At 34.4% G+C, this 18,482-nt stretch overlaps 2 protein-coding genes across 2 annotated transcripts; one reads left to right on the top strand and one right to left on the bottom strand.

Annotated features, from left to right (window-relative positions):
• Window positions 1-126: 126 nt before the first annotated feature.
• LOC110725763 (pentatricopeptide repeat-containing protein At3g26540-like) lies at window positions 127-5,599 on the bottom strand. The gene is made up of 3 exons (XM_021905234.1): window positions 2,867-5,599; window positions 2,347-2,512; window positions 127-393 (listed from the first exon to the last, which is right to left on the bottom strand). The coding sequence occupies exon 1, from the start codon at window positions 5,245-5,247 to the stop codon at window positions 3,160-3,162; it is 2,088 nt and encodes a 695-aa protein (XP_021760926.1). The 5' UTR covers window positions 5,248-5,599; the 3' UTR covers window positions 127-393; window positions 2,347-2,512; window positions 2,867-3,159.
• Window positions 5,600-12,346: 6,747 nt separating this feature from the next.
• Window positions 12,347-14,856, top strand: LOC110725762. The gene is made up of 2 exons (XM_021905233.1): window positions 12,347-13,784; window positions 14,591-14,856. The coding sequence occupies exons 1-2, from the start codon at window positions 12,517-12,519 to the stop codon at window positions 14,655-14,657; spliced, it is 1,335 nt and encodes a 444-aa protein (XP_021760925.1). The 5' UTR covers window positions 12,347-12,516; the 3' UTR covers window positions 14,658-14,856.
• The last annotated feature ends 3,626 nt before the right edge of the window (window positions 14,857-18,482 follow it).

Raw genomic sequence — 18,482 nt, 5'->3', positions numbered from 1 at the left:
GTTTGTTTCAGTTTTTCTGGCTGGTGTGCGACCCGTGTTGGCCATGTACAAAGTAAAACATTGTACCATTTTAAACTGAAAAAAGAATACAACTGAGGTACTACTTGTTAACTTAGACAGAGCAGATTTTAAATATTTGTAGTGTAATAGTTCAAATATATATATTGGCTACTTAATAATAAACTTATGATATCCGATCATTCAACAGTAAACGTGTACCTCAGGTCGTAGCGTTTTGATTTGAGAAGCGATAAGTCGTCTGACTATGCTGTGAAGCATCATGCTTAGGGAGAACGGAAGGCGTTTGCATTGCGTAAGTCTCAGCATGGCCTCGAAATTACACATGTGGATTATGATAGTATTAACCTAGTGAGTCAACCGTAAGAGCCATTCCTGCCATTTAAAGCATTGATAATTAACGAGAAGCAAAGAAATACGTAGTATTAAGCATGATCAAAGTCAGTTTAATGAAAATGTTTGCGTAATACACATCCAAGAGGGGGTACACATTGAAAAAAGTGAGCAAGGCCTTTTCTAGTGCTCCCAGCCAATCAAAAAGTATGCACCATAAACCAGCAACCATCCACAAAGAAGATTGGTTCTTGTTGGCTACCTCACGCCTCAAACCTTATAAGAGTTATAACACAATACGAAAAATGGTTCTTGTTGGCTGCCTCGCCTGGGAATTATCAAGGGTTTAACCTTTTCCAAAACTGTTGTCCATACAAGAATAGGGGTGGGAAACAAATGGGTACCCTGTGCCGGAACCAGAATTAATTGGTGCTAATTTACCAGATTTGAACCTAAAACTGTTTCTACCAGATTTGATCCAAGATTGAAGAATCGAAACTAGAGCTAATTCCCACCCTCATCCTACTAAAAGTGGCTCCTTATTCTGTGGATTCTTCCTAACATGACGGTTACATGAGTTTAAATTGTGCACATACCAAAAATTTAATCTTCTTAAAACCTACATTTACCTCATTTCCTACCTTAAACTTAGCCAAATAAAGTTACAAAGAAAAAACCATTGAGAAAAACTTCCACAGGCTAGATAGGGAGCCCCAATTCCAGTCAACACATGAGTACGTAACACATCCTAACAATTTACCAAAGTTATATTGATGACCCCATGACCACAGCCACTTTCCCATTAAATAGATGTTTATTTTATTTTTTGAGGACACTTCTATACAAAAGACATAATTGTTCTTACTCCCTTAGCCCTTAGCCAACAAACCAAATCTCAAACAACAAGAGAAGATGACCCATCTTATTCCCATTAAATTCCTACTTTCCTAGCAAACCTGTCCAAAATACCTTAAAGAAGGGAAGATAATAAAGAAGAATTTTGAAAAAAACAAAACAAGCCTAATTAGAGTCACCCTCAAGACACTTGAAGATTATATGAGTTAAAAGCAAGGCCGCCCAATAAGCCTACAGGGCAGAACAGAACTGGCAAATTGACTTCCAACATATGATACAATTCTTGAACCACATTACTAATCTATGTTGTGATGTTGGTAACTAGTACAAGTACTTTATAATCACTCAAATTCAAATTGGAACCCAAAGATAGTTGAAAGTAAGAGAACTAAAGAGAGAGCAAGCACAGCACATACTTTACACAAAGTTCAAGAGGGATCATTAATTTAGTAAAGTGATGATTTACTGCTGTGGTACTAAGCACAATTAAAACTCTTATAAAGGTGGCAATGTTCTTAAGAAACAGACACAAGGATATTCTCCCTTTATAATTGCTAATACACTGCATGGACATCATGGTATTTAAGATATTCCTTAGGAAAGGGAAATTATGCATGGAAACACCTTTTAAAACTACATCATTGCATCCTTGCTAGGAACTTTATATGAAGCATAAATTCTTCCTCCTTCATCTCTTTTCTCATTTCACTAATAAGAGTTGTAATTGCTTCTTTACAAATTCACCCAAACCCCAACCAAAGTCAATCGTGCATTCATTCAACAATCTTTAAAATTGTATGCACTCCACCCTCAATTTATAAAACTATAAAAGTATATCATAATAGTCCAGATTACACTCCACGGTCAACCAACAAGAAATTCTACACAGCTACACTCCATCTCTATCATGCAAAGCTAATATCAACATATATAACTGAAATCTACTTACAAGTAGTGTAAAGTTCATCCTGCAGCTTGTACCATATTCCTTTTCACACCCCATGCCAAAAATTTCACATCTTCCCTCTCACAATAAACAAATAAATTTCTAACACTACCTATTATAAGTTTCAATACAAACAGTATGACAAAATTCAAATCATAGTTTCAGATTTTAAACTCAAGAGATTTAAAATTTACCTTGATGCTAGCTGATTGAATCGATGATGAGTTATCTTCAACCTTAAATAAAGAATTTCGTAATCATGCAAATGAACACTTAAATCTCAGCATGATCTCAAAAGTTAAGATGAGGAAGCTGAAAAGAGACCTTCAAGACTGCAAATAAAAGTCATTCCTGCCAGTTCTGCATATGTAGAAACAGCATCGATCATTAATCAATAAAGCTTACAGTTAAGAAAGATTGATGACAATAAATAGCTTGTATTTACAAAGTATAATTTCTAAGACATTTTAATCAATAATGGTATTCTCAAATGCATAGATCTACACATCAATGCTACTAATTCTGCTAGCAGAACAAATTATGTTTCCTATACCATTATTGGTACATGAAGTAAAGATGAAAAATCACCAACCTTCACCTTCAAAGGGAGGGGTGGAGAAACTGAACAAAAGGAATAATAATAAATAAATAAACCAGGAAGAAATGAAGGCATTCTTTTGACATCTATGATTAACAAAATAAATAGGAAATTACCACATTTTTGCCTTCTTTCCTTCATAAAATGCGTCCAATTACCGATTAGCGGATTCTGCAAGAGCTTGAGTTTCCCTTATGAGCATTGTATTGTGCTTGATCAAAGATACGTCAAAACACAGGCAAAGAAATTGTCCATGCCACACAGCAAAGGGCAGCTAAAGTGCTGATCCATGAAAGGGTCAATCACTCCTGCTACAATGGCCTGCTTCTTTTAATTTGGAGAAACGACGGCTATCAAGTGGGCAGACTAGATTTGTCAATTATTTCAATAGGGTACAGAACTGGGTGGCTTAGTTTTGGTTCAGCTTATTCAACTTTTTAGCTACCCACATTGCCAATCTTGGACTGGGATATACTTTACAAGCATCAAAAATCCTTGTCAACATGGACACGGTTGGTTTAAAAGGCATTTTTAAAATTTTCCCAAGCTCCTTCATCGCTCCATATCTGGTGTAAAGATTAATCATACACTCATAATGCTCTAATTTGACCGTGATGCCATAATCATTGATCATGGCATCAAAATATCTCTTGCCCTCATCAACAAATCCCTCACAAAGACATGCATTGAAAACTGCCTGGAAGGTAACATTATCAGGTTTAACCCCAATCTCTTTCATCAAATCAAACAAGGCAAGTGCCTCCCTCGCTTTACCATGGTGACAACACCTAATAATCATAGAATTCCAGAGGATCGTATCCCCCGGTTTTGCAGTTTTGATGACCTTAAGTGCATACTCAAGATATCCACATTTTGAGTACATCTCAAGTAAAGCATCTAAACTAACAACATCTATCTTATAGCCATTCCTGATCATAAAACCATGGATTTGTTTTCCTTGGCTGTATGCAAATATGTTAGCACATGCTGCAAGAAGGGTTGAAAATGTATATTCATTTGGAGTTGTTTCCTTCTGCATCTCACGGAACATAGTAATAACATCCACATTCATCTGATGTTGTGCCAAGGAGTTCAACAGGGAGTTCCACGATATAGTGTCCCTCTGACCACTCATGTTATGAAAACATATTCTAGCTCTTCTTAAGGCCCCACATTTTCCATACATGTCAAAGAGTGCATTTTTCACATATATAACCGACTCAAATCCATGTCGATAGATGTAAGCATGAATTTGTCTACCATACTCAATATCTGAGAGTGCAGCAGACACATTCAACAATAGATTCAGAGTTACACCATCAGCATCATATATATTCAGGCACATCTTGAAAATAAAACTTTGGGCCTCCTCCCATTGGCCAGAGCGTACATACCCTGCCAACATTGCATTCCAAGAGATGATGCTTCGCTCAGGCATCTTATCAAAAAGCTCTTGGGCTTCTTTAAGTCTTCCTGCCATAGCATATCCCGATACCATAGAAGTCCAAGAAAGTAAATCCTTAACACCAGGCTGATCAAATACCTTCCTGGCGCTCACAACATCATTGCATTTCATGTACATATCGATCAGAGAAGTAGCAACTTTCTCATCATCTTCGTGTCTATACTTAATCACAACACCATGTATCTGAACTCCCTCTAAAACCGCCTGCCTATTAGAACACGCAACAAGAGCACTTGAAAAGGTAAACGTCAATGGCCTTACCCCTGCTCGAATCGTCTGAAAAAACATAAAAACCGACTGTCTCTCATCACCCACTTCAAGATACCGCCTTACAATCACATTCCACGAAACAGCATTCGGTCTATCAATCTCATCAAACATCCTCCTAGCATCAACAATCTCATCACACTTCCCATAAACATCAACCAAAGCACTCGCTATAATCACATTCCCACCATACCCCAACTTCACAACAAACCCATGAACAACCCTAGCAAAACCCAATTCCAACAAAACCCCACAAGACCCAAGAACACTCGCAAACGTAACCTCACTCGGCGAAACCCCAGACCGATTCATATCCAAATACAACCCCAACGCCTCACTCGGAAACCCCCCTTTCGCATACGCAGTAATCAGAGCATTCCAACTCCCACCATCTCTGTGAGGCATTTCATCGAACAGTTCACGTGCATCCTGCAAACACCGGCATTTACCATATGCCTCAATCGCGCGGTTAAGCAAAAAGGTGGGAGGTGGATCATAGTACGAAATCAAATGAGACTCGACTTTACGGGCCTCAACAATGGCTCGGCTTGCAGAACAGAGCTGGAAGAGGCGGCCGTAAAGCGGAAGATCAAAGGGAAAAGGAGAAGAAAAGAGGAGAGAGACGGCTTTCTTGAGGCAGCCGGCTTCGAGGTGAGAGAGAATGGTGTTAATGGTGGAATTTGGCTTTGTGGATTTGAGATTTTGAGCAATGGGGTTGATTTGAAGGAAGTTTTTGATGGCTGAAGCACCAGAATTTACACCCATGTGATTTTTGAATGTTACAGATATAAAATTTCCCGGGAAATTTATATGTGAAATATGGTATATGGATGGATGGATAAGGTCTTAAAGGGGATATTGGGCTAATAAATTTGGGTTTGATAAATTTGGGCTTGTTCATGTAAATTATTTAAAATTTATTTTTAAAAAAATATACGGCTATTTCACCAAATGTCACTAAATACTTACAAAATTCACCAAATGCCACTGACAAACAATACAATGACACATCGTGCTACTAAAACCATTTGAACGTTAGTTTTCCATTAATGCAATTCTTATTTCACCAAATGTCATTACTTTTTTTTTTTTTGAATAGCAAAAATATTTCATTAATTAAAAGTCATACGACATCTATAATAGAGATTCGACGTTAACAAATACATAAGATATTGAATCAAATAGAATTTTCCTTTATAAAAACTACGATCGTTGAGTAGATCTTGCACTGCGGGGCATTTCCCGCTTATATCGCTGAAAATTACAGCCTTGTTGGAGAGACAATCTAACGATCCTTTGTAGCCGTGAGGATGTTTTCCTTCTGATTCATCTGTTCGTATTCGAAAACTTGATAACTTTTTCACCAACGAAATAATTGCACGACAATCCATTAGATCTGCTACCATGGATTCAAAACTAAGAAATTTCTCCCTCGAAAAGAGGAGATAAACCTTGTCTTTCGAAAGAGGTCGAAAAACCCTTGTCTTTCGAAGGAGATCGGAAATCCTTTCTTTCAAGGGAGAAAAGTTCCTCTCAAAAGGAGGAAGCATTATTATAAAACTAAAAAAACAATAAAGAAACAAGGATTGGGGCTTTCCACCGATTAAAATCGATGGAAGCCCCTTCAAAATTCAACAATGGAGGCTAGGGTTTTGGAGAGAGGAAAGAGGAGAGAGAAAGGATTTGAGATTTCATGTACATGTTACCAAATGTCATTAATTTGTGAAATTATTTCACCAAATGCCATTACTTTTTAAAATTAATACACAATAATTATTTATTTTAATGAATAAAAATAATATTTTTTTCGATTTTCGTGACGAATATTGTTCGGGTAAGATTTTGGGGGGTCATTTTGACCCTTTATGGGTACAAATTAAACTAGAAATTGACAAAAAAAAAACCCGTAAATACCCCGTTTCACATTTTTTTCGAAAAAAAAATTACGATGTCGACATACAAAACGGGACATATATGTTATTTTTTTAGTCAATTTTGAGCTTCATTTGTTTCTATAAAGAATCAAAATGACCCCCAAAACCTTACCCGATTTTGACGCTTAAAAATAACGACAAGCTAATCGAAATATTTTTCAACACACAAAACGGAGCATTTATGTTATTTTTTTGTCAATTCTGAGCTTAACTTGTACCCATATAAGGTCAAAATGACCCCTTAAACCTAACCCAATCAATTTTGATGGTTAAAAAATAACAACACGATAATCGAAATATTTTTCAACACACAAAACGGAGCATTATTTACGTTATTTTTTTTGTCAATTCCGATCTTAATTTGTATCCATAAAGAGACAAAATGACCCCCAAAACTATAGCCGAGCAATTTTTGCCACGAAAATGAAGAAAAAAATATATTATTTTTATTAATTGAAATAAATAATTAAAATGAATCAATCATATAATGTCACATGTCAAAATTTAATCTTAATAACTAACGGAGTTAACGGCCGTTAGTCATTAATGGCATTTGGTGAATATTTTCAAAGTTCGATGGCATTTGGTGAATTTTGAAAACCTTGATGGCATTTGGTGAATTTTTTAAGTTTTAGTGGCATTTGGTGAAATAGCCGAAAAATATATATAGAACAAATCAGATGGATTTGATGAAAAATTTAAATCGAATTGCATTTGAAAATTAAAAATCAAAAAAATTTTGGGATCAAATTAGATAAAACCAAATGAACACCCTAGGATTGTTAATGAGCCAAGCCTGCTTGTGAATTGTTAGAGCTCGGCTCGAGATCAGGTTTGGCTCGAAATTAAACTAGACATACATGAGTCATGTTAATCTCACCTCGAAAAGGCGAGCAGCTCAAATTATTATTTTAATATGAGTATTATATTTTTCTTTTTACATTTAAATAAAGTTAATAAGCGCTAACAAAAATCCACTATTATAGTTGGGTAGTTGGATAAGTTATGTGAAATAGATGATGTATTTATGGGCTTAAATGATCCTAATTTCAAAATCAAGCTAATAACAAGCCTAATTTCGAAATTGAGCCAATGACGAGCTTGGGTCATGAGGCAAGCTCCACTTTTGAGCACTCGAGCCGAGCTCAATTTTTAAGGCTCGACGAGCCACGCGCTCAAGTTAAGCCTCAAACCCAAGCTCACGAGCTAGAGCCAAGCCCACTAGTATTTAAACTTGGCTTGACTTATTAAGGGGGGCTTTGGTTTGCGGAATGTAGGTATAAGATATGGGTTTAGAATGACTAAAACCCATATCATATGTTTGGTTGTCAAAAATATGTATTTTAAACTCATACCTCAAACCCATGAGGTATGGCGTATGGGATTTTAAAACCTTGGGAGAGAGGTGGGTTTGGCTCATTCCATTCCATTTCATTAGATTTAAATACATGGTATTAAAGGGATGAGAATCCATTCCAGAATTGAACCAAATACATGGTATTAAGTATCAAGTTCCAACCCTTAATCTCATTCCTGATTCTAAACCAATACCACCCAGGTGACCCAGCGAACCAAACGCCCCCTAACAACTCTAGAACATCCCTAAAACTTGTACTATTGTTAATGTGCGGAAATACCTAGACCGCTAGACGACCAATATCAAAGAACTGAGTTCACCATAGAATTTAGAATTTGCACAATTCAAGTCACATACTCACATTATTATATCAAAGTCACAAACATACTACAATTGAAAAAGCATCATTTCAACCCCAAATGAAAACGAAACAACGCCCGTGGACACAAATTCAATGATAAAGTCGCCCATATTTTATTATAAAGTTGGTTCACTTCTTTCGTATACAGTTAATTTTTTAATTTTACTATCATTATCAATTAATTATCTTTATAATTTCATATTCTTATACTCCTAAGTTATGTTAATTTCCTTTTGACATGAACACGTCTTCCCCATTATGGCCGTCACCGTATATCATATTATATCCAAAATCATAGAATTTTGATAAAATCCACCTTAGTATATATAAAAAAAAAAAATCATGGCAAACATTATGATTAAAATTGCGGCTACTTCCTTTGCGCGTTATTTCTTCCCATGTTAGTGGTGTCCACATTCATTTACACCTGAATTACTTGATCTAATTAATCTAATTTTGTAGGCCTTTGGCCAATAATTCATTAAAAAAAAAATTGGAGTTTAGAAAAAGAGGAAGATTTTGCTTTTAGTTTATGGTAATTAAGGTTGATAATCAGAATCTACATTTGAAATTTGTTCATTAGAAATAATACTCCCTTTATTATTACTATAATCAACTCATCTACTAACCCATCATTGACTTGTTTATTCATGAATTTGTTAGTGATTGTTGCCTTCTAAAATTTAGGACAACGAAATATTACTCCAAATACTATGCATTGACATTAGTTAATAAAGTATATGTGATTACTTTATTTAAATAAATAGTTTGAGTCATGTAAATCGTACTAAAAATTTTATGATCCGATTTAACTTAATCGAATGTGATGTAAATAATTAACCAAATTCAAAGGTTAATACAACCGGTAGTATCGAAAGTGTTACTTGTATTCGAGAGATTACGTGCCTAATTGTGTTGCATACGACTCCACCAACCCTGTTAATAACTAACAACATGCGTCACTTGATATTGCGATTATGTTGTTGAGCATGGAGGCTTTAAATTGGTAAATAATGTAATGCAATTTATATTAACTAGCATTGTTACAGTTAGAAGAGAAATTATGATAATTTATATATATAAATTAAAAGAGACACGTACTCCTTGGAGTAGAGATTATAAATTCAATCCGTGTATATATTGATAATTGATACAACCAACTTGTTTATCATAATCTTTAATTTGAAATTGAGATAGCTAGTATGGCTATTACTTCAATTAAATTGATTTGTTGACATCTTCTTTTTGTAGTTGTTAGGGAGCAAACGAAGAACATGATATGACAATATTGCGAACCATATTATTTTGTTGCTAGTTTGTCAGTTTATAATTTAAGCTCATTTTATAGGTAATTCCGTTTGCTAGCTAGTTGAATGAACTTGAAAATGATGCAATTATCTAGGAATGTTGTTATCACCCTACCTAGGTTTACAAGTAAGCCAAGCAACTAGCAAGCACAAGTCAATGGCTTGTAACTTGTAAGTTATAACAACAATAAATACAGCTTAATTAGGAAAAATACCTAAATTTGGTGAGTGTAGATGCATGCATAATTGTATTCCCGCATGACAGAAACGAACTATAATGAGTAAGACGTTTATTCTAAGTGATGTTTCGTATACTTATTGTCATTAGATCATACGGTCTCAACCTAACGTCCCATCTGGCAATTTTAAGATGTTTCATAAAATTCTTATTACTCCGTAAAATTTTCCTATATAGCTATTGAAATCTTTGTAATACGAAGTAATTCAATTGATAGTTTAATACTCCGTACTATTGTTAATTTGTAACTTCAAGTAAATTTTTTTTTTTTTTTCAATTAGATTGGGAAATGGAAGGCAGAATTGAGCTAGAGTACAAGAAGGGCTTTTGGGAATTACATACTCTTTAAGTTTTTCTCTGAAATTGTCATTTTTTTAGTCAAATGCATCTTGCATCATTTTTAGATACTTGAATTTCTCGAGTATATCAGCCCAACTAGTTAATAATAAAAACAATTGACATTATTTTATGAACCACGCTTATAAACAACTTCATAGATCGTAATACAAAGTTATTATTTTTAAATGAAATGGAGAAAAATTTCTATATGACAGAATAGTTGTCTTAGATATGTACAAAGCCTACTATTTTTTCCTTTCACAAGATTGCGTACATTGCATATAATATAAAAAATTATAAACCTTATACTCGTTATATTTAGATATTATACATATTTATCGTGAAGCAAATCAAATGACGAAGATACTTTATACTAGAAGGTCACATTATAAATGACTAAATTGTTAAAAGCTAACATGATATGCCTCAAGAAAACGATGTTCTAATTTCTCCATTCTACCACAAAAAAAAATAGTTAAGAAAAATAAATAAATATTTCGCACCATATCAAGTTATCAACTAATCAATTACCAACCTATATACATCAATACGTATCACAAAGCAACACTTATATTTCGTAGTAAAATGACTAAAATCCGATATGAGATAAACTATACTGTTACCATATTTAACAAGTCATAGGATTATCCGAACGAGATTTGGTAGGTATATTTGCATTGGGGTCATAGAACTAAGATAAATTATAAGAAAGCTTTTGGCTTTTTGCGAAAGATTTTTATTATGTTATCACCTATAAAATTGATTTGCTTAATTTATCACTCCTGTCAATATATATAACTTTAACAAATAATATATCTGAGGGTGAGGGACAGCTCTAACCGTGGTTAAAGCTCTTCCCCCGATTTTAAGAGATCTAAAATAATACGGAATAACAAATACGATAATATATGAAGTATAATTTTTTAATCAAATGACACTAAAAAAATCCTATGTGACCACATCTTTTATTATGAATGAATCTATAAATAAATAAATGACGGTAAAAAGGTAGTGTGCGTCTAGGTCAAATAGAAATGAACAAAGGTGGTGTAATTAACGGTCCAAACTCCCAAAGCTTGTACAATCACAGTTCAGGATAAATTACTATCTCCGTTAAATATTAGTTAAAATTTTGGGGTATTATTTGAGAGACATAAAATATTCCAAATTTTGGAACTAATATTTAATAGAGGTATGAGTACTTATTTACGATTATAGCATAGCCCTTCTTGGTTCCATCCAATAATTATAGTCATGTAAACTATTTTAGGAGAAAAAAAAAAAAGAAAAAACTCTTTTTTTTTTTTTTTTTTTTTTTTTGAAACGAAAATTTGTGTAATAGAGAGATGGAGAATAAATAGAGGAGGGAAAAGAAAAAAGAACAACTACTCCTTATAAAGTAAATTTCGTAGTAAAAAACTTGTAATACATGTCTAATTTAATTTTAAAAGGTTGAGATGACAAGATTGACAACTAATTCAAAATGGAAATAATATAAGTATATCAAGAAACAAGTTTCAAGGACTTTTATCACAATGAGTACAAAATTTCTTTAATAGTACTCATTTATTCATGATTTATTGTAGTGCCTGAATTATTAAGATGAAAGAAAAGCTAGATCTATCCCAAAGCTAATCTTGAGGTTTTAAAATAGTTTCAAATCAATTTCTTGTGATTGTGATGTGTAGAAAATTATGAAGTACCAAATATTTAGTGGCATACCATTATTACATGATGATGACCAATTAATCAGCGACCTATTGCCACCTATAACATCCAATAGAATTGGCCTACTATACATATATTCATACTATACAAAGACATGGAAGCAAGACTTTTTGGCCAAAGGAGAAAAAAAAACCACAAAAATCTAAATTTAAAAGTTTAAACCGATGACTAGCTAAACCTTTTCACTTTTGAGCAATGAGTGAAGGCTCAACGGTCGCGATTAGTGTATAATTTTAATCTCAAACACGACTAAATTGTACACTCTCTTATATTCTTCCCCTTCCTATCACATTGTAATTACATCCAGACGTCCAATTAAAGCATTTTGTCTTTTATCTCGTGGGCTCAAATGAGAAATTTAAAAATTATAACCCCTTTTGTCAAAACATCTACCTACGGTTATATACCCCCGTATAATGACCTGATAAAGGATGTGTCATGTACTTACGAACATTTATTTTTCATTAGTGACTAAACAAAATTACTAACAATTTCGAAGAAAAAGATTAGCTAAGAGAGGACCCCACGTCCAACCCATCTAGAAGAGCAACCTTGACTTTGTGAACCAAACCGCACGCATTGCTGAAATCATTTAAGATTTTGTTTATATAAAGAAACTCACTTTTAACTCAATTTTTTTGGTAATGATCTTTACCTTCACAACATTATTATTCCCTCCTTTACAACACAACCACCTAACTCAAACACACCCTTCTTCTCCTCTGTTTTCTACCCTTTCCTCCTGAATTCCCACATAGTTCACCATCACCATGATCGATTCAGGCACCAAACACCCCGAAAATCGTATCCATTTATACGATCCGGTTGGCCTTCTACACGAAGGCTATGGCGCTTTTAGGCCGTCCAGCCACGCTGTCCGGCCTAGAAGGCAAACTGTTTCCTATGATAATTTTGTAGAAACTACTAATAGTAATTCTCCTTCAGGGATTGGATCTTATGATAGCTTCACCGATGCGAATAGTACCGGTGGTTTACGATCATATGACAGCTTTGAAGTTGATAGTTTGGGGTTAAGATCTTATAATGAGAGCTTCAACTTGGAAGCTACTGATGGCAGAATAAACTCTTTTGACAGTAGTACTAATACTACTACTGCAGCTGATCAACAGGACAGAAATGACGGAGGTCTGAGGTTTATTACAGTCAAGAACGTTGTTGAGGATGATCAGTCTGATGATTCCACACCGCGATTGTGGAGGCCGAGTTCTCCCAAGAGTCCTAAGTCGCTGCGTTCCCCTCTGCATCAGACTACAACTGCTACATCGGCGAATTCTTCTTCTTTATATCCCAGTAGTCCTCCTAAGTCATCATCTGCTGTGAATTCTCCTCCTCTGAATCCATCTAGTCCTAAGTCTGTTAAATTTGCTCCTATGAATCCCACAAGTGTTAAGTCTGCTGTTAATTCTCCTCCTCCGAATCCAACAAGTTTGAACCAGCAACAGTATCAGATGATGTCGCCTTCTTCGAGGACTCAGGCAATAGCCAAAGGTCGGAAAGAGCTAATGGACATGGTTCGGGACTTGCCTGAGAGTTTCTACGAGCTGTCTTTGAGAGACATAGTTGATCAGAAACCCGAGTTGCAGACGCAGAAGGAGAAGGAGAAGGAAATTGAAATTCCTGAAGAAAAGAAACCAAACAAGGAGACTACCAAGGCTAAAGAGACAAAGAAGCAGAAGAAGAGCAGTAGCAAGAAAGTTAAAAAGAGCGAGAGCAAAAAGAAGATGGTGAGGAGTAGGAGTGTTGATAATGGGAAGTTTCTTCTGAAGACATCCGTGTTTCCGATTTTGGGAACAAGGAAAAGCAAGAAAAATTTGAGTGCTGCTAGTAGCTTCAAGGTAGCACCGATGCCAAAAGGAGATTCATCATCTGCTGGACCAGGGAAGGTTGGTGAGAAAGACTGGTGGAAGAGAAAATCGTGCATCTCAAGTGAGAGCGAAAACAGCAATGGTCTGAGTAGCCATAGCATCAGCAGTCGCAGCAGCAGTAGCAGCAGTCGGAGCAATAGCAGCAATGGAAGGTATACTTTGAAAGCTTTTATATTTGCTAATGATTTATTATGCACATCCTTTTAATCCATTTAGTGTTTATATTTACATTCTTTTCATTCCTTTGCATTTGGTGTGCAATTTTATTTGATATGAACATGGACTTTATTCATTTGATTCAAATGAAGAATTAGATTGATCTAACACATCTGTTTTTCGAGTCATCAAGGATTTCCCCTAATGAAAAATAGGATTAATAATGCTTGGATTAGAACAGACGAACTTTCAATCTGTAAGACTCACAGAAATATCTTTAACATATCATTTCAACAGAACTGAAAAATAAAAGCATATTTCAATTTCAGGCTTTCAGCTATGGATTTAGATGTAGGCCATTCAACAATTCCCAATATAGGATCCAAACGTCGTTTACATTTAGTACGAAACCAATAAGTGATATAAAGATATCCCAAGCCTTAGACCCCAGCCCACATCTCTAGTTATGCATTTTTTTTTTTTCAGATTCAATGTATGATCAGATGAGAAAAATTGAAGATCATGATTAATGATCGAATGAGGAAAATCAAAGACCATGAAAGGTGAAGGAAAGTAAATGATCCATTTTAAGAGAGGGAGTTGGATGGATAAATTATTGTTAACATTATTGTTAGCTATATTCATTGAGATCTCTTTTTATTCCTGAAAAAGATCTTCCCTTATAATTGACCTGAAAAAGATCTTCCTTCTTATTCCTGTAAGATGAACTTTGCTTTTTATATGAAAAAATAGAATGATTTTTTTGTTTCACTTAACTAAAATGATTCTCTTTCTTATGCAGGCGCAGCAATAGATTTCTACTTAGCTGTTGCATATTCAATGGAAGAAGAATCGGAGGCCATAAATAAACCTGAAGACAGCTGCCTCCCTGAAAGTGGAAGGCAATAGCTATATTGTTTTTTGTAAGTATTTCTCATAAATAAGTCACTCGTAGTAGAAGAAACCAGATTTTGGCAGCAAAGTTTGCTGTAAAGAATGTGTACATTCTATACATTGTGCTTTATTATTGTGGATTGTCTCCAAATAGGCAAGCTTTCTCACATGGTATATAGTTCGCCAACAGAATCCTAGAGTAATTTTTTTCAGTTTAATTTCACCCATAGTAAGACAGGTACAATAGAATGAAGCAAGTTACTCTATATTATGCTAAAATACCACCTAATATTCACTACAATAGGTATCCCCATATAAGATCACCCTATATCCTTCTGAAAGTCGTCCCAGTCTCCCGACTCCCATATCAACTACCTGTCTTATGTAAGATAACTGCTCTTTCACCAAAATTCAACAATGCGTTACATTCAATTGGCTATACTCAGACAATACTAATCAAACTCTACCTTCACAATTCACAAAACACCACAGTACAATCCGTTTTTAATAAGATTCGTCCAAAAGAAAAAACATAAAACATCATACAGTTTGAACAGGCAGGAAACACTTTTGATCCAGGGAACATGAAGATTGTGGTTTAGAACTACAATGATATCAATCCAGAAAAGAAGTAATTAAAGACCAGAAAGAGATTCTGGGACTTACAACCTCATAATAGCAAAAAAGGGACCATTCATATAGGCCAGGATGAATTTAGATCCTCAACTACATTTTTGATGATGGAGATTCTCTGACATGAATGCTCTGCTAGCCAACTAGCCGTCACACCTGTCACTATCTAAAAGGACTGAAACAGATGGAATAACACTTTGTCTAAGCTTCTACCAGCTTTATAATTAAAGCACAAATCCACAATTAAAACAATTATTGATACAAGTATGATCTCATGTAAAAGTGCTCTGAAAGCCAAGTATGTGTACAGATTAACCACTGATCTGATACTGAGTGCAAGCATTAGCAGAACAGCAGCTGCTGTTAGTAAATATTACCAGATACAAGTACTTATGACAAAGAAGTAAAGAGCAGAAAATAATTCTAGGCCTTACAATGTCGTTGTAGCATCAAAGAGACCATTCATAGCCAATCCAGAATGACTTTTAAACCCTCAATCGTGTTTTCGTTGATAAAAATTCCCTGATATGAAGCCACTGCTAGCCGTCACTATCTGAAACAGATGGAAATACATTTTGTCTAAGTCTCTACCATCTCTACAATTGCAGCACAATGCACAATCACAACACTTTTAGAGTATAAGATGCAAGCATAATCTTATGTACAAGCACTCCTAAAGCCAATCATGTGTACTGAACGCCACGTTATGTTGACTATTGATCTGATACTAAGTGCAAGCATTTGCAGTTGATGTTACTCCCTCCGTCCCTAAATTAGATTCCTAATTCTAGCATTTATTCCTCGCATAATAGAGAAAAATAAGAATGTAATTTAGGAACAGAGAGAGTAATAAATAACTGAATATTACCAACTATGCCCTGATCCAATATCTTGTTAAAATTTTCCATGACATTGGCCTAAAATGAAGGGTTAAAGTGTCCATACCCGTGTTGGAGTATCAATGATCTGACATGACACGCGGGTACTTGATTCAAGTAACATAGATTACAACTTACAAGCAAATACTGAACTCAGCTAGAGTTAAGTTTTGTGTAAATTAATTTTTCTTGCCTTTCATAAACATCACATATGAATATTTGTATGCACAACCTACGGAGTATTATACAAGATTACAAGTATAGGCCTTGCCATATCTTAACAAGCACAATGCAAGCCCATGCATGTGGCCCAAACGAATTAATCACGACACTACCCAAAAAAGTCTCGCCTTATTCAAGTTGGAACATGTAAATCACAAATAATTAAGTACGCAGATTTCCGCTAGCCGAACACTCTAATGAAATTATCGACAAGCTAATCTTCGGTTGATCCCCTAACTACCATCCTAAATCGCCAGAAAGACTTGCGTGAACCTGATCCACAATAATGTTATTGTGAACCTGATATTTATACACACGCAACTGACATTATATTGAACATAGTGACCCTTAGTTTTGACATAATAACCTTAATTTTAACATAGTAACCTTTATTAAAACTAATATAACGTTTAATATTATTGTGAACTTAAAGTACAACGTGATGACTCTAATGTTAACATATTGACCTTTATTATTCATATTAACCCGTATATAAAATATTTCGTTAAAAAAATTAACCTCTTATAATATTTTTATTTCAACATAGAGACCTTTTTTCAATTATAGTAACTTTTTTTTTTTACTAATAAAACAAACATAGTTACTCAAATGTTAGTGGTCCACAATAAATTAGTGTGAACCAGATCCATTTAAAAATTGGTACATAAATCGCATACGGACATAAAATTCAATGTGTCCACAATTATTGTTATGAAATCATTCGACGAAACACCTGATATAGCGTGGATATAAGGTAGTTGAAAAGATAAGTTAAGTGTGTAAACTTTGGCGAGTGACAACGATACTTCCTCCGCCCCTAAATTACGTGAAAGAATTGATGCTAGAAATAGTGTCATAACCAATAGGAATGTAATTCGGAATAACACAAATTAATTTAATCTAAAACATACTGTAATTAATTAATAGGGGGACAAGATTTTCTACAGGGGTGGAATTTAGCATACAAACTTTGATAGTGATTTATGAAGTTTACCTGCGAAAATTAATCTCTTGGACATTTTGGCGAACACGTTGTGAGCATCAAGTACAGCATAGAAAAAATGTAAGGTAAGTTGACATGTGATTGGTTGAAATGTCTGGTGATAAGAAAGGTTGAATTTCTAAATCTTGGTTTCATTTCAAAAGTTGGAAGTTAAGCAGAATGGTTTAGTGGGCACCTATATTGCTAAATTTGTGCAATTCGGGAAGTATACTTGAATAGAATCATTATGTGGATATGTCATGGGTTACCCGCCTTGTTCGGAAGGCGGGCAATGTCCCCGACTCCCTCGTAGTGGTTGTGGGGGATTCTTGGCGATTTCATAGTCCTATAATAGTCTTAAGGTTCGTTACCGACTAGAGGCAAATTCAGGAATTTAGTGACAGGGTTCGATATTAAACTCATTATAAGATAATAATAATAATAATAATATCATAATATATGCTACGTACATCATTATTTTTTGCTAGCTAAAATAGTAAAATTATATCAAAATTTTATACTGTATTAGTCTTTATGTGTAGCCATTATCGTCAACAACATATACCAGTTTAGGTAAACAAATAAAGCAATAATATAATGCAATGTTAAGCTTTTATAAAATGGTTAGTCGAGTTTTTATTAAGTGAATTATTACCAAAAAGTACAAGTGAATTCAGCTTTTACTGAGAATGTGACAATTCAGTGTATATAAAGTAAAACTTCAGTACGCAGTGATAACATGAGATTATTGAATAGTTGAATATGACAATATATATAATGTTTTCAATTGATAATATAATCAACAATAACATGCTTTGTAAGTTGAATGTGACAATATAATGGTTATGTATTGACAGTTAAATCAGCAGCGTGTTCTATGATATTATCTTTAAAAACAAACCAAAAAAACTAAGAGATTATCTAGTCAACCCAACCGTACTTAACAACTGCTATTAAGCCTAAAACAAAACTCAAAAGTTGTCATAATCATTAATCAAATTAGTAAACCAGATTTGGAAATTATGTTCATACACTGCTTTAGAGGCAAATCAAGTTGAGGACTGACTTTCAAATTATTAAGTTGA

This window comes from Chenopodium quinoa, unplaced genomic scaffold (genome assembly GCF_001683475.1).
Source record: "Chenopodium quinoa cultivar QQ74 unplaced genomic scaffold, ASM168347v1, whole genome shotgun sequence".
Lineage (NCBI taxonomy): Eukaryota > Viridiplantae > Streptophyta > Magnoliopsida > Caryophyllales > Amaranthaceae > Chenopodium > Chenopodium quinoa.
Note: the sequence above shows the minus strand (reverse complement) of the source record. Positions and strands in the feature narration are given on the sequence as shown.

What these genes read in the sequence shown, in the direction of transcription:
- LOC110725763 (XM_021905234.1), bottom strand. Translation starts at nt 5,247, where the DNA reads ATGGGTGTAAATTCTGGTGCTTCAGCCATCAAAAACTTCCTTCAAATC.
- LOC110725762 (XM_021905233.1), top strand. Translation starts at nt 12,517, where the DNA reads ATGATCGATTCAGGCACCAAACACCCCGAAAATCGTATCCATTTATAC. An exon ending in AGCAATAGCAGCAATGGAAG is followed by an intron (nt 13,785 to 14,590) that starts GTATACTTTGAA and finishes TTTCTTATGCAG; the next exon opens with GCGCAGCAATAGATTTCTAC.